Genomic DNA, 17,356 nt, shown 5'->3' on the forward strand with positions numbered 1-17,356 from the left:
AATCGATTCCAGCAATATCCCAACCACTGATATCAGGCTAACAGGTCTATAGTTTCCTTTCTGCTGCCTCCCACTCTTCTTAAATAATGGAATAATATAGAAAACCTACAGCACATACAGGCCCTTCGGCCCACAAAGTTCTGCTGAACCTGTCCCTACCCTAGAAATTACTAGGCTACCAATAGCCCTCTATTTTTCTAAGCTCCATGTACCTATCCAAAAGTCTCTTAAAAGACCCTATCGTATCTGCCTCCATCACCTTTGCTGGCAGCCCATTCCACACATTCACCACTTCTGCAATTTTCCAGTCATCCTATACAATGCCAGAATCTATTGATTCCTGAAAGATAATCGATAATGCCTCCACAATCTCTCCAGCTACTTCCTTCGGAACCTGAGCGTGCATTCCATCAGGTCCAGGAGATTTATCCACCCTCAGACCATTAAGCTTCCTGAGCACCTTCTCAGTTGTAATTTTCACTGCACCTACTTCACTTCCCTGATACTCTTGAATGTCTGGTATACTACAGATGCCTTACACTGTGAAGACTGATGCAAAATAAACATTCAGTTCCTCTGCCATCTCTGCATCTCTCATTACAATATCTCCAGCGTCATTTTCTATTGGTCCTATATCTACCCTCAAATTCTCTTTTAGCCTTTATATACCTAAAAAGGCTTTTAGTATCTTCTTTGATATTAGTCACCATCTTCCTTTCATAATTCATCTTTTCCTTCTGAATGATCTTCTTAGTTTCCTTCTGAAAGTTTTTAAAAGCTTCCCAATCTTCTATCTTCACACTAGATTTGGTTTCCTTGTATGCTCTCTCTTTTGTTTTTAATTTGATCTGACTTCTCTTGTCAGCCATGGTAGTGTTCTTCTTCCATTTGAAAGTTTCGTCTTCTTTGGCGTATATCTGTCTTGCGCTTCCCTCATTTTTCGCATAAACTCCAGCCATTGCTGCTCTGCTGTCCTTCCTGCTAGCGTCTCTTTTCAGTCAACCTTGGCCAGTTCGCCTCTCATGTCATTGTAATTTCCTTTACTCCACTGAAATACCGACACACTGGAATTTAGTTTCTCCTTCTTAAATTTCAAAGTGAACTTGATCATATTGCGATCACTGTTTCCCAAGGGTTCCTTAACCTTAAGCTCTCTTATCACCTCCAGATCATTGCACAACACCCAATTCAGCACAGCTGATCCCCTAATGGGCTCAACAACAAGCTGTTCTAAAAAGCCATCCCTTAGACATTCTACAAATTCCCTCTCTTGAGGTCCAGTACGTGCCTGGTTTTCCCAATCCACTTTCATGTTAAAATCCCCAATGATTATCATGACATTGCCTTTCTGACATGCCTTTTCTATTTACTGCTCTAATTTCTAATCCACATCCTTGCTGCTGTTTTGAGCCCTGTATACAACTGCCATTAGGGTCCTTTTACCCTTGCCATTTCTTACCTCAAACCATAGAGACTCTACACCTTCTGAACCTATGTCATCCCTTTCTAATGACTTAATGTTATTTCTTATAAATAGTATATCTTTGGATGTACAGCTCCCAATGGCAGCCATCCTTTAGCCAAGTTTCAGAGATGGCCACAATGTCATACTTGCCAATCTGTAGCTGAATTTCAAGATCATCCATTTTATTTCTTATGCTGCATGCATTCAAATATAACACTTTCAGCCCAGTATTTGTTGCTTTAGTTTTAACTGCACCACACCTCTATTGCCCGGTAACTCATCCCACTGGCTATAACTATGCCTAATCTCCCTGAATTCTCTCTTCAGGGCCTCCTCCCTTTTTCTACCTATGTCATTGGTACCAATGCGTACCAAGACTTCTGGCTGTTCACCTTCTCCTTTCAGAATACTCTGCACCCAATCTGAGACATCCTGTACATTGGCACCTGGGAGGCAACACACCATGTGCGTATTTCTATCAGGCTGACAGAACCTCCTGTCTGTTCCTCTCATATGGAATCCCCTATGACTACTATATTCCTCATCTTCCTGTTTCTCTTCTGCACCATGGAACCAGGCTCAGTGCCAGAGACCCAATCGCCATGGTCGTCCTCTGTCAGGTCACACCCCTGAACAGCATCCAAAACGATTCAACAGTTACTGAGGGGGATTGCGGCCTGGGTGCTCTCTACTATCTGTGCTCTTTCCTTCCCTTCCCTGACCAGTGATGTCTTTGCTGACCATGAGGTCAATTTAAACTGCTCATTGACAATATCCCTCAAATCCCTGGCTTTTCACCTGTTTATCTGAATGACTCCTACAGGTTGCTGTCTCATCTGTTTCTACCACTATGTGTTTCCAGGCAGGTACCGCTCTGGCATATAAATCTCCTTTAAACGTTTCCCCTCTCACCTAAATCTGTGCCTTCTAGTATTTGACATTTATATCCTGGAAAATACCATGTCTATGTCTTTATAATTTTGTATACTTTGATCAGAAACTCTGGCTGATTCCAAGAGAAGAGTGTATATAGAGGACGTTTCTTTTTGTCTTCTGAATGCGCAATGTAATCTTCTTTTGATATACTTCAGTAGGAATGATTCTGAATGTCTATGTATACAAGTGTTATCTATGAAGCATATTTCAAAAGTGGAGGTTGGAACCATCTTGATTCTGAAGTGGAGATGATAAACAAGACTATTTTTAGATCACACACTGGATTAATTCCTCTCCATCAGGAAGATGATTGGAACAAGGCAGAGTACTGTAGTAAGAAAGATTGAATAAGTCCAAGTCAGTAATGCACAAGAGAGTCAAGAACATGCGTGAGCTGGTATGCAGCACTGATTGTATGCATGTCTGTTGGAATATGCTGATAAGAGTGATGCAGAAATAGGAAATGTTTGGTGATATTTAATATCATGAGCATTAAAAGAAAAATCTGTAGTTGTTAAAAATTTGAAATGCTAGAGCAAAACACTCTGCTCCCTGATATTCTTCAAAGTGAACCAAGCAAAACTGCTCCCTCTATATAAATAATCTAGTGTGTGACTTACTATAGGATTGTACTCAATACACATTTCTCAACATTGGCAAGCCCTTTGCCTAAATATCAGTTCTAATAGTTCTTCACAGTTCTTTTGAAAGATCATTGACCACTATCATCTTTCAACAGAACTACAAAGAATGATAGATTAATTTCTCTATGCATGGACTATAATGTTGAGTATTTCTGGCCTTTTCCGTTTTATTTCAGGATTCTGTGTTCAATGTATGGTTAAGAGTTCTCGTCTTTCTACTGTTATTTAAAGGGGCTGTTCCTCAGTTTTGTAGTAATCTAATCACAGGCAAGAGAAAACCTGTAGATGCTGGAAATCCAGTCCTGCCGAAGGGTTTCGGCCAGAAACGTCGATAATACTCTTCTCCATATATGCTGCCTGGCCTGCGGAGTTCCTTCAGCATTTTTTGTGTGTTCCTCTGTCTGGTTCTTCTAATCTTTGGGGCATCTGGTGACTTCCTTGTGTAATTGCACTTGAATCTTCCCAAAGTGGCTGTCAATAGGTCCAACCAGTGAACCTGCAAGCGATATATTCAGCCAGCAACTCCGAGACAGCGGTATTTGGGGTACGCATCCAAGAGGAGGAATCGGTTGTCACACTATGATTGACGAGTGGTGTCATCATCATAAAAGCGGCAGAGAAAGCATGAGACGTAAGCGTTGACTACTCCTGAAAATGTTTGTCAGAATGTTTTGAGGAATGAACAAACCAGTCTATTGTGGGTCTGTTAAAAAAAAGCCTCCTTGGGTGCCAACTTGAATTCTTCGATGCAGTCGGTCACGACCTTCTCAAGATGGCGGCAGGCCCAGCCCAAGTGTGGCGGCGCGCGTGCGCACTGTGCTTCTACGAACGGGAGCACCGAGAGCGGGGCGCCGGTGTGGACCAGGCCCGTACAGAAGGATGTTTCAGTTCCTGGTGAGTGAGGCTGCGGCCCGGGTGGGTCCAGCTGGATCCGGTGTCGGAGGTGGGTGCGGTTTCCACCAAGGAGACGGACTGGATATCTGCGCCCGCGGCTCCACGATAGCCAGCTCCCAATGCGACACACTTGGTGTTTTCTCAGGCGGAGGCTTGTCTACCTGGTTCAAAAACCCTTGGATGCCATCGTCCCTCTGACTCTATTCATCCCTTCCTGTGTTTTTTTTCCCCCAATCATCTCGCTTTCTCTTATGACCATCCCTTGCCCAAACGACCTGTCGTCAGCGGCTCCAGATCTTTACTCCTCTCACCTCGCTGAGTTATGAGAGTGGCAGCACAGTTTTACCACTTGCAGCATTTTTTCCCGTACTCGGCCAGTTTTAAAAATCAGCAGTCTGCCTATTTCCTCCGTTTTTCTGCAGTTTACCGATCTGCTTAACCAAATCATTGTCTTCGCCCATGACTCCTTAATTTCATTTTCTAATTCTCATTCTGGCTGCTCACTGTTGCTCGTTTAAACTCAAGAAATTGGAAAATTCAATGGATATAACCCCTGGAGAATGATTAATTTAATGTCACTTCAATTCTGACTAGACCAGGTAAGTAACACACTTTCAGACCAAGCTGTAGCTAGTTTAACTGCTGATTAGGGGGTTGAGATTCTTTTATATACCGCCAACCATACCAAACTCATCTCTTCAAGTGAGTCAAAAGATTGACACTCATCTGGTCCTTGCCATCCCTTACTTCCAAATATCTCCCTGCTTGATAAACATCTGAGATATGGTGCTGCTACAATCCTGGCCTTTTTGAGGACCCCCTACTTCATGAGTAACAGGTGGATAAAATGGCCAAGGCCTCCAAAGCCTTTCCACCTCTTAGCTTGCTTTCGAAGCTTTTTAAAACTGATCTCATTGGCTATTTTTATTAGCCACCTGCCCTAGTATGTTCCTGTGAGATCTGATATCAATAGTTTGGTTTGCTAATGCTATTGTGAAGTACCTTGGATTGTTTTCAGTTTTGTAAGAGGTGCCATAGAGTCATAGAACACTACAGCAAAAAAACAGGTCCTTCGGCCCATTTAGTCTATGCCAAACTATTAATCTGCCTAGTCCTATCAACCTGCATCCAGACCATAGCCCTCTATCCCTCTTCCGTCCATGTTTATTTTAAATGTTGAAGTCAACCCCCCCCCCCCCCCCACCACTTCCACTGGCAGCCTGATCCAGATTCTCACCACCCTCTGAGTGAAATTCCCCCTCATGTTTCCCTTAAACATATAACTTTTCACCCTGAGCCCATGACCTCTAGTTCTATTCTCACCCAACCGCAGTGGAAATGGCCTGCTTACGTTTGCCCTGTTTATAAGAGGCCCTCCATTGGTTGGGGTCAACCATGGATCTTGCATCCCAGCTGTAAACGCGATACACAGTCAAGCGTACTATGACATGGAGTGCAAGCTATTGTCCGTGGGGCAGGGACCAATACAGTCTGGCTTAGGTGGCGTTGTAGGAGTTGCCAATCAGTGTTGAACTCAACATTGGACTGTCTCAGGGGCTGCAGCTCTGGATTTTTCCTCAGGATTTACTCCTGAAGCTTTCCCTGTGAGTGGCTATAGCTGCAAGGCAGTAGAGGTTTAAGAGCAGAGTTTTCCTTCTAGATGAGCCTCCAACCACAGTTGATGAGCTCCATCTACCCAAAATGACTGGCTTTAAGCCACCTGTAACCCATCTTTGCCCCTTCTCCTGACTGTAGAAATAGTTCTGCCAGGTTTAGTAGCTAAGCTATACGTGAAGGGCATGAGCTGGACTTGGTTGTCAGAGGCTTTTTGAGAAGCACACCACTGGGCCATTTAACAGGTACCTCCCCCAAGTATGACAACCTTAAGAAACTACCTTATCTATACATGTATATACATATTCTCATCCCACCTTTGCTCTACTGTTGACTTTTTGCCTTCTCTGGATAATAAGAACGTAATAAATAGAAATAGGCCTTTCGGCCTCTCATGTCAGGTTTATTATTTAAAAGGTATTTTTTTTAATCACAACATTATTTTTCTACATCATCCTGAATAAGTACTTTATCATCCTCAATAAATTATGTCTGTCTGTCTGGCTGATACCTTCTGATTCTTGTAATTTCTTTAAAAAAAATACTTATTTTTCTGCAAACCGCTGCCATAATGTTAAATGGAGCATTTTTCTACACCTTCCATTTTAATTCATCTTCCACTGAACTTTGAAGGCAATTTACCAAAGTGAAGTCAAGGCATTGTCATCGAGTCTACTGACAAGAGTAACATTATGTTTGAAGAACCTATTCTTTTTCATTGTGCTGAGACTGAATGATTCTATATTTATTCCACTTGAGTACTAAGCTGACTCTGACTGTGGTCTGTATGCAGACAATAGTTACGTGTTTGCATATTTAGAAGCTGAGCTCCCAGTCAGTGTCAACATGTTGTCTGAAGTATATGAAAGAGTGGACATAACATTAAGTATCTCTAAGCAAAGGTTCTTTATCATACTGCCCCACTGTGTCAAGTCGAGTTTATCTTCATGTGCACAAGTACTGTGAAGTACAGATGCAATGAAAATCTTTCGTGCCACAGCATCACTGGTTCAGACCACACACGGAATATAAATTATCCACAAATTATAAAAGACAGTGAAGAGAAAAAAATGACTGTGTAACACAAGACACTAGTGAATTAAAAACCCACAGAGATAAGTCTATTGTTAGTGCAAGCGGTTCATAGTTTCTGTTACTGAGGTAGGATTAGATTTGTATAGATAGGTTTAACCACCTGATGGCTGTAGGAAAATGGTTGTTCCTGAACTTGGTGGTGTGGCTTCTGTCTCTCCTGCCTGACTAGTGGCAAGAAGAGGGTATGACCTGAATGGTGGGGTTCCTTGATGTTGATGCTGCTGCTTTGAGGCACTGCCTCCTGCATATATTGTCAGTGATTTGGATGGACTGTTCTGCGACTACTACTTTCTGCAACCTGTGTGTTCCAGTGTTGAAATTGCCATATCAGGCCACGTCAGCTAGTCAAGATACTAGGTAACAGTGTATTTATAGAAGTATCTGGAGAAGTTAGATCAAAAGGTAGGTGTTGATGAGTGTTGTTCCTATGCCTAGTACCACCACTGTACCAATACAGTCTTAGGCCTTCTGAAGAAACGTATTCAAAGATCATGGTTGCAGACTGGGTATAAAAGTCACTGTCTACTGAGAAGCATCGATCCCCACTCTCCTGTAAACCTCAGAGGGAGTGCCTACCTAAATAGGTCCATGCTAAATCTTTCTGGTCCATTAGCAGAGATGGCAAACCAAAATCAGTGCTGTCTTACGTGATGGTATTCCCAGCGTTGATGCTGTAAGTGCATTCAGGCTGGGGCATATTGATTATATGTCTTAATGCAAACTCCTGAAACATACATTATGTAAAATACAAAAGCACCTAAACAGCAAGAAGACATTAGGAGAACAGAAAAATGATTCAAGATGTTCTTCGTCTCCCTGTAAAACATATAACAAACTTATTGACTCATTCAAATCCGTGGTCATTGACTGCTAACAATGGAGGAGTTGTTGGGATGGCATTGAGCCTCAGTTCTCTTTGTTCTGCACCAGTGGATGAATGTTGGTGAAAACAGCAAAAGGGATGTATCACCTTCCACACTACACATTGCAAACTCTTGCCCTATCTGTCAGGCTCTGCAGACTCCACTAAAGCTTCACTAATCACTGTAGAACCTATAGAACTTGAATTGAAGTTCTTTGAGTCATTCTTGATTCAAAGGGATGTCTTTAGAATGAAATATCTACATTCACCCTTGAGGATGTGGCCTCCCCTATACAGTTAGGAACAGATGCAGATTGGCTGATGTCTTTGTGAAGCTTCTCTGTGTGACCCTGAGCTATGGATCATTTGTTGCATAGGTCCTTTTTCCTCCTATCATTTCAACACCTCGGTTGTCAGCATTTTAATACCATTCTAATTAAGATCAATACAAGCTTGTGGAACAAGCATCTCATCTTTCCTCCAGTTATATAATAGTCTTCCGGACTCAATATTGAGTTCAGAAATTTTAGATAATGATTCTGCTAATTTCTGCTACATACCGTTGAACCCATTTTTTGTTTCCTATCCATTATCATTCTGTTTAAACCTTACACCATCATCTCTTTAGTGATTTAATCTTCCCATTCTCACTATTCATTATTCTCTCCCTATTCCTTTGGTTCTCAAAAGACATTATGCCTTTAATTTTTAACATTTCTGAGGAAATGTCATTGATGTCAAAGGGGAATTCCTTTTTGCTCCCCAACTTACTATGTGTGTTGTGGGACGTGTAGAGCATGAATTCATGATCTGAGGACTGAAGCAGCTGAACATATGGCTGTGGCATTATGTTTAGTGCTGTCTAAATATTGAAATGGGAAGATAGAATCAGAATATTTTATGATGTGAAATTTGTTTATTTGTAGGTTTTAATGCTGTGATTTTACAATAAAATAAGTGTATATAATCTTCCGCCAGAGGGTGGTGAATCTGTGAAATTCATTACCACAGACGGCTGTGGAGGTCAAGTTGTTAGATAAGTTTAAAGCGGAGGTTGATAGGTTCTTGATTAGTCAAAGGCTATGGGGTAAAGGCAGAAGAATGGGGTTGAGAGGGATAATATATCAGCCATGACTGAATGCTGAAGCAGACTTGATGGGCCAAATGGCCTATTTCTGCTCCTATGGTCTTACACCTGTAGCAGCAGTACAATGCAAAGACATTAAGTTTTAAATTACAAAATAAATAAAAAGTGCAAAAATAAAAAAGAGTAAGAAACGTCCATGACTCAAACTGTTTGTTAGTCAGAATTAAACAAACAGTGCGCGGGTGAAGATCACATAAACAGCCACGAAGGGAAAGCAAACAGACACGGTTCACTGACAGTTCAGAAACCTGATGGTGGAGGTCATTGAGTGTGACTCTTGGGCTCCTTTACTTTCTCTTTGGTGATAGTGGAGATCCAAGACTGTGTATAGAGTAGAAATAGGTCTATCCTTGGATTATCTCCCTTTCTTCATACTTGAATATTCTCCGATATTTTAACATAAGAGTAATGCATTTAGTTAGACCGTCCTTGGCACATCAATTGACCTCAGCAAATTTATGGAAATAGCATTATGGTGAAGACAAAATAGCCCATTTTGAAATTGTGTTGATTGAGGGCCAAATATTGGTGAAGGTAACAGATAACACTCTTGCTTTTCAGAGAAATATCAGAAGATCTTGCATGAAAATACTAACTTAGTTTAATTGCTAATCTGAAAACGTTTCATTATTAAGACTGAGAGGGAAGAACTATCATCAGCTGAATCACATTTATGTAAGAGATGCATTTATCTGGATGGGACTTTCATATGTAAATAAGTGGGGCATACATTTTTTATTTTACTTAAGAATGTGGTTGCATGTTAATTCTTGATATGTTTCACTATCTGCCATTTCTCAATGTTATTCTTTTTGCATTGAGAGTTTAAGGAATATTTTCCAGTGCAGCCTTGTGCTCCACCCGTAGCTGTGACTCAGCACATGGTATGTTTATCTTGTGAATATTACAGACCTATTAATCAAAAACAGCTGATAGAAATTTTAAATAGTAGTCTTTGCATATCCATAAGTGTTTCAGTAATGTATCTTTATTGTATATTTAATGTAGTAAAATATGTTAAGAGTATCTATCATGAGATATGATTTGATGATGCCACATTAATTATTAGGACAGGGTATTTGGTCAACAGAAAGTCTTAGGAAGCATTTAAATGAGAATAGAGAGCAAGCTAGGTGGGGGGAATTCCAAAGCTTTGGGCCTAGCCAACTGAAGGAACGATCGCCAGTGATTGGGTAGGATAGGGAGAGAGTAATAGGAGGAGATATTCCTCTGACACTGGCCATTAGCGCACAGTGAACAGGGATTGTTGTGAGACTAAACCTCAGCAGTAGAGGGACTTGACATTTAACCGACTCTCAAGAATTCTTCTGGACAATGTTTTCAGAATTTTATTTCAAGTATGAAACTTATAACATTAAATCTACCGAAGCATCTAGAACAGCTATATTATTTTGTATATTAAAATATGTAGCAGACGTATAATATATAAAAGGAAAAGAAAATATTAATGTACAAAAAGTGAATGTAATTAGTGTTTTTACTTTACTGATTCAACTTCTTGTTATTGTGTAGCACTTACAATGTTTAAACATATTTTTAGATGTTTTAAAGATATAATTGAACTGGAACAGCAACCAAAGAAAGTAGAAAAAAGAATTTGCTTTCAAAGAAGTCCTTGAAAGAAAATGATGAAGTGTTGGCGAGTTCAGACTGGGCAGGAGCATGAGGCTTGTACTATTAGAGAAATGATCTACCAATAGTGATAAAAATAGAAGTATGCATGCAAGAAGACAGAAATGGTAGAGTCAACACACACAAAATGCTGGTGGAACACAGCAGACCAGGCAGCATCTATAAGGAGAAGCACTGTCGACATTTCGGGCCAAGACCCTTCGTCAGGACATGAAATGGTAGACTAGCATATTTGCCTATCCAATCCACCGTGTAGAGAATTTCACAGGTACCCCAAGCTCTGAGTAATGACATTTCCTTTTCTCTCAGTTCTCAGTGTCTTGTTCCACATTCTAACACTGCTTCCTACCCAGTGGGCAGTGGAAACTTTCTCCCTGTATCCAGCATGCCTGACATGTCAGAATTTCAAATGTTTTGGAATTCAGAAATATAGCAAGTGCAATCTAATTAACACAATGTTTCCCGAGATAGCTCTCCTGCATCCCAAAGAACCAGTCTAGTGAAACCTTATTGCGTCCCCTGAGTGAAATATATCTTTCATGAGGTAAGAAGAACACCATTTTCCTGCTGTGGTTCCCCCTTCCAAGGTCTTGTACAATCATTGTGTGACATCCTTGCTTCTGTTTCCAAGAACTCCTATTGTGAAGGCTGATGCATCATTTGTCACCTTGACTGCTTTGTACACTGAACGTTGCTTCCAATGACAAGTGTACTTGGACCCTCAAAACCCTTCTACACCATTATTACCCAAGCCATCACTACTTAAGTAATAATCCCTTTTGGTTTCCTTTCCTACCACTGTCAATGCCTTTACGTTTATCCATGTTGTGCTGCATCTGCCAAGTATCTGTCCAATAACTTAGCTAGGCAACAGTGAAGTCTGCATGTGCCTCACAATTCACAGACTTCTGATAGTAAGTTTGGAAATAATTACATTCATTTCACTCATCCAAATTGTATATGTTTTGAGAGTAGCTGAGGTTGAGGCACTAATCCCTGTTACAGCCCAATAGTTGCCACCTAAAAAAGAGCATTTTGATTCTTACTGTTTCCTGTCAGTTGAGTTTTGATCTATGACAGCTTATTACTCCCAATTCTATGAGCTTCAATTTTGCATGCTAATCCCTTATATGATACTTTATCAAAGGTTGTCTAGAAATTCAAATACACCACTTCTAGTTCTTTCTTATCTATTCTACCATTTACATCTTCAAAAAATTTCAGTAGTTTTGTTAAAGTACTCATAAGAAGGGTTAAACATATTTGACTTGTTATCACATCTTTTATAATAGACTCTGGCATTTTCCCTGTTATTGATAGTAAACTAACAGACCTGTAGTTCCTTGTTACATCTCTCCGTTAGTTACATTGTCATTCTCCAATCTGTAGAAGCTTTTCCTTGGTAGAAATTTGGAAGATGATAACCAATGCATACACTTTTGCTTTGGCCCACGATTGATCCCATTGAATCATCACTCTTTACAATTGCAAATTTCATTTATTTCTTAATTTTCATTAGATCCCCTATGAAGACTGAACCAAAGTATTTGTTTAATTTGCTCTCCAATATAAATTCTCCTGTTGCAAGAAATTTAAAATTGTCTTCACTAATCTTTTTCTTTTTACGTGTTTGTGGAAGTGTTTCTAAGCTGTATTTACCAATTCATTTTTGCTTTCTTACTCGGTCTCTTGGACCTTTTATGCTGAATTCTGAACCATTCCTTGTCCTAAGGTTTGTTAATTTTCTGGCAATCTTGTATGACTCTGGATCTAATATTATCTTTAGCTTGTATTAGGCTGGATTGGGTCACATTCTCTTTTGTGTTTTTGTGCCAGAAAGGAATATATAATTGTTATGTTTCTTGTGTTTATCTTTTAATTGTTAGTCATTGCCATTTCATCATGTTTTTCAATGAAGCTCCTTAATTTAATGGAACTGACTTGCCCCTTGTTCATTTTTTATATTTCTTTGTTTCAGCTTAGGACCCTAGTTTCAAATTGACCTGCTTCACTTTCTGTCTTACTGAGGAATTTGTTCATGTTAAGATCACTTTCTGCAAAAACATCTTGCTCAGCTTCCTGGCCATTAACATATCAGATGATCTGCCCTGGGCTTATCTTTTCGTTGTTTGGAGGTTGAGGAGATTTAGCTTGATACAAACATGCTAGCAAACTTGTACAGATATACCATTGAAACTATCCTGACAGGTTGCATTGTAGTCTGGAGCGGCAGTTAAAATGCGTGGGACTACAAGAAGTTGCAGAGAGTAGTGGACTCTGCCCAACACATCATGAGTACATCCCTTTACTGCTAGTACTACAGGTGGTACTGCCTCAAGAAAGCAACATCTATCATCAAAGATCTCCACCATCTATGCCATACCATCTTTTCTCAGCTACCATTGGGAATAATGCTATAGCAAAGTGCCACACCACTACAGTCATGTCTTACTAAAAACGGCCACTTCCCTTCAACCATTGAGTTCTTGAACAAGCTGGAAAACTTTGGTCACTACATTTTAGCAGCAGTATGGCCATATTGATAACATTGTACTAAAACTGACTTTTTTGTTTTAATTGTGCATTTCTTGGGAATAATGCTATGTGCCTTTGATACTGCTGTAAGCTTTTCATTTCACCTGTGCACAGTTGCAAATGACAATAAGTTTGACTTCAACTTAAATAAGATTATAACTAATCCTTTCCCACTGTATGGTATCCAGTTCTGTTGTAGACTACTCAACTTACTGGTCTATATATATACTTGCCATCTTGAACTGACATTAACAACTCTATCTCAACAGTGGAGCACTACAGACTACCTCTTGCATGGACCCATCTTTGTTTCTGTCTGTATTTTTGCACTATGGTCTTGTTTTTTTTTCTCTCACTCTCTCGCTCTCTCACATGTATGGTGCCTGTGGTGCTGCTGGAATCAAGTTTTCATTTTACCTGAAACCTCACTGTAAAATATTCTTACTGCTAATTTGATTTAACCAGATGCATTGTAGATTAAATTTACCCATTTGTTGTCATGAAATTTGTTGTTTTGTGGCAAAACAACAAATTAAAATAAGTTACTATAAGTTACAATAAGAAATTAACTAAGCTCATGCCAAATAGTGGGTAGTGTTCATGGATTGTTCAAAAACCTGATGGCAGACGGGAAGGAGTTTGTTCCTAAAACGTTGTCTCTGTCTCTTCAGACTCCTGTACCTCCTCCCTGATGTGAGTATTGAGAAGAGCGCCTGTCCTGGATGGTGAGGGTCCTTAATGATGGATGTAACTTTTTTTTTGAAGATATCCTCGATGGTGGGGAGGCTTATGTCTGTGATGGAGCTGGCTGAGCCTACAACCCCCTGCAGCCTCTTTTGATCCTAGGCATTGGAGCTTCCATGCCAGGCAATGATGCATCCAGGCAGATGTACTCTCCACCATACATCTGTAGATACTTGCTAGTCTTTGGTGACGTACCAAATCTCCTCAAACTCCTAATGAAGTATGATTGGTGGTGTGTGTTCTTTGTGATTGCATCAATATGTTATATAGTTGGTTTACTATTTGGTGCCAATTACTACATTAATATTTCTGTTTGGAGGCATATGGGCAACTCCCTACTAGGTTTCTTTTATCCCTCTGAGTGCTTCATAAGTTCACCCAGATTGAATATACATTGTGGATTTTCTGAGCCATGTTCTTCTCACTTTTATCTGATTTTGGGTCAAGACCTAGAATCAGGACTGAGTGCAGAGGAAAACTATACAAAGTGAGAGAGAAGGTTGATATGGAGAAGTGTAGGTGATGGGTGGAACGAAGATGCTAGGTGGACAAGGTGCAACTTTGTAGAGCACCTGTATTCTGTTGCAATGGTGTCATTTCAAATCCCCATCCGATTCTCACACTGACCCATCTGTCCTCAGGCTTCTCCACTGCCATGGTGAGGCCAAACACAAAAACCAGGAGAATGGCACTTGGCATTCTGGTTGGGCAGGTTACAGGCCAATGATATGATTGATGTATTTTCCAATTTCCGGTAATCAACACCCCTCAATTCTTTCTCATTCTCACCAATCTATCAGTTTCTCTCTCTGTCTACCATTCCCATTCCTCGCCCCTCATTATTGAGTTCCATTCCCTCTGCCTATCCACCCACAGACCTATCTACCTGGATTTCTTCTCTCTTGATTCATTTCTCCTCCCCAAATTAGTTCAATCTGCATATTATTTCATCCATCACCAAATCTGTTTCCACCCATCAGCTACTAGCCTTTATCTCATCCTCTCTACTATAAACAGACTATTTCCCCTCTGCATTCTCAGTCCTGATGCATGGCCTTGAACCAAAGTATTGACCAATCCTTTACTTCCACAGATGCTGCTTGCAATAATTTTTCTAGAGCTGTTTCTAAAAAATTTTTATATTTGTATTTTTTTACATTATTAGAACTAGTCGTGAATGTTAATTTATTAATACAATTGTGTTCTTTGTGTCTTCTGTTTCAGGTAGGGTTTACTCTTGGAAACGTTGTGGGAATGTATCTGGCCCAAAATTATCAGGTGTGTTTATGAAGACTGTGCTTGAAAGATAAATTTATATCAGTTGAGATTTAAATTGAATATTATTTGTTTTTATAATTATATATTTTTGCATCTTGCTATTGATTGAGAATCATGAAATTTAACTCTGTTACGAACCGCGTAACTGGGTCACTTACCAGCAAAGATAGAGAGGTCCGTTGAAGTCTGATGGTACTATTTTTAACAGTATTTATTGATAAAAATACACAAAAATAATATCATTGCAAACATACAGATAATATACGTCATCAATACTAAATCTAAAAGCGCGGGTATAATAATAATAAGAAATAGCTCTATTGTTGACTAGGGGATAATGTATTGTCCGATGGAAATATAAAAGTTACTCAGTTCATTCAGGCTGCAGCTTTTTGGTTGGAGAGAGACAGATTTTTTAAAACTTGCCAGCTTTTCCTTTTTATGATGTCGATCCTTCGAAATTTCATTGGTGGTGGCCTCTTCATTAGCTAAACTGTTCTTCCGTGGTAAACCCACCAATTCCGAGGCAAAGGAAAAGGATGCACGCGGGCACCCCACCGGCTGTCGCTGTTAAACGCTGGCACGGGATTTCTAGCGTTTCTCCTGGTGCGTCTGAAGGGGTTGTTCACCAGACCCTCTTTTATCCTTACTCACGGGGTCTCAGTTGTCAATCAGGTTGGGATGATGCAATCCCTCAACCAGCCCACGCTGGTCATTCCATGAGGGCTTCAATGAATAGTACAGTACTCAATACACAATTCCATCTCCAAGAGACAATGGCCATTATCTGTGGCTTTGTCTGGCTGAGGACAGGACACATTCCAAAACCTTGAGGATTCTGTCTCATTTCCTGGGTCCCAGACCTGAATTAGTAGTGATCTTGCGATTCTCACAAAGGAGGGGGCTACTTTGTATCCTCCGGCCCCTCAGAGTTGTGGCACATTCGTAACAACTCATAATTGCTTGCTGGAAAATGAAGGTAATATATAATCTGACCTTTCAGTGAAGTGTTCAGTAATGACAGTAAAAGTTTTTAATACCTTCTGTCAGAATTAAGTTTGAACCATTTCTTTTCATAGCTAGGCAGGGTATGTCTTATTACAATGAAGTTGTGTTTGTTAGTTCAAATTTAACTCTCCTCTCTTTCTTAAATTACTAAAGAACTTGCAGCTGCAGTCTGGTTCAGAAAGGTAGCACCAAGAGTCCAATTCTTGTGGGTAGCCTATTCAGGTTACAAAAATTAGAAATATCAAGGTGGCTGTTAGCATGTCATAGCTCAGGCATGTCAGACTGAGAAGTTCAGATTTATTTAAGAACTGCAGATAGATCTCTCTGGAAGCTGTGAAATCAATGAAGTTCAAGGCACTGCAAAATCCTGGTCTTAGCACTGCAACTTCCTAAATCCACTGAAAATTATGGGGAATTTACCTAATGTACAGAAGACTACACAGTAAAATAGCTTTCACTTTATTCCCATTACTCTAGTCAAAAATATATTCTACTACAAGGATAGAGTGTTGAAATATGCCTGTTGGGATACCTTATCAGAACAAATCCACAGCCTCAACTGAACACACTAGCCACCTTCAAACTCACATGGCAAATGTTCCATTCACAGCAGGATTCAAAATTCATTTACAGGAGGTTGTGATAATATCATTGATTTCCAGAAAAAAGTCTTCAAGAATGCCATTAAGCTAAATGAGAAAGGAATTATTAACTTGTGATCCTGGGATGAATAGATAAAGTAGCTGCACTGCCACTGTTACTGATTATTTTCAATGTCTGAATGCTCATCTAATGAACTAAATGTAAATGTAATTTAGTTCACCCATTCTGCACCCCGCGGTCATTTCCCCTGTGACATATGTGAAATGCACATTACCAACAGCAAGATACATGAGTGCATGGGAATACTAATGAGCTTTGGCCAAAAGCTGTGAGCTGATACTATTTTGGTGACAAAAAAAAGCAAAATATTTAAAGCCAGATTTGGGTATGTTCGTGACAAGGTTCTGTCATATATTTCACTGCTAGGAGACATTTAAGCTTTGATTTTTTTTTTTGTGGCCAATTAATTTGCTAAAGCCAGGACCTGTTATTCATCCTTCTTAGATGAATCCTAATCAGCCAAAGTATTAGTTTTGTCTTTGTGTTTTCCTTGTCAAGTTTTGAAGTGAAAGTTTATTGAGGACAAAAAAGTTAATTTGATCTTTTGAACTTTTTTTTAAAGATTCCAAATATCTATAAGAAGTTTGAAGAGTTCAAAAAGGATGCTGAATCCCGAAAAAAGCCACCAGATGATCGATCATAATGTGTATGGCCCATGGATGACATTGGGACATTGGCATTTGGTTACTAATGCTAAACTGACTCTATGCATTGAGTATCAAACAGTATTGGACCCACCTCAACAGTTCTATTTATTTAGCACTGATTAAAAATAAAAGTAGTCCAACTCAAAAATCACCTGTGTTTTTATTATTGTG

General features: G+C 39.8%; 2 protein-coding genes across 5 annotated transcripts in view; one reads left to right on the top strand and one right to left on the bottom strand.

Moving 5' to 3' along the window:
- Positions 1-3,631: 3,631 nt before the first annotated feature.
- stmp1 (short transmembrane mitochondrial protein 1) lies at positions 3,632-17,336 on the top strand. Of its 3 annotated transcripts, none has more exons than XM_059978186.1 (4): positions 3,632-3,939; positions 13,517-13,570; positions 14,814-14,867; positions 17,101-17,336. In XM_059978186.1, exons 2-4 carry the CDS (start codon positions 13,568-13,570, stop codon positions 17,179-17,181), a joined length of 138 nt encoding a protein of 45 aa, XP_059834169.1. In that variant the 5' UTR covers positions 3,632-3,939; positions 13,517-13,567; the 3' UTR covers positions 17,182-17,336. The 3 variants fall into 3 exon arrangements, with proteins under 3 accessions (XP_059834169.1, XP_059834168.1, XP_059834170.1); XM_059978187.1 differs by lacking the exon at positions 3,632-3,939 and adding an exon at positions 3,995-4,538; XM_059978185.1 differs by lacking the exon at positions 13,517-13,570 and having other exon boundaries at positions 3,688-3,939.
- Positions 14,886-17,356, bottom strand: part of LOC132398553 (uncharacterized) — an 87,366-nt gene continuing 84,895 nt past the window's right edge. The window contains exon 8 of one of the 2 annotated variants that reach the window (XM_059978182.1): positions 14,886-15,833. The gene's annotated coding sequence lies outside the window, so the exon portion shown is untranslated. The remainder of the gene's footprint in view (positions 15,834-17,356) is intronic. The other variant, XM_059978184.1, reaches the window with a different exon arrangement.

This window comes from Hypanus sabinus, chromosome 8, assembly GCF_030144855.1.
Source record: "Hypanus sabinus isolate sHypSab1 chromosome 8, sHypSab1.hap1, whole genome shotgun sequence".
NCBI lineage: Eukaryota > Metazoa > Chordata > Chondrichthyes > Myliobatiformes > Dasyatidae > Hypanus > Hypanus sabinus.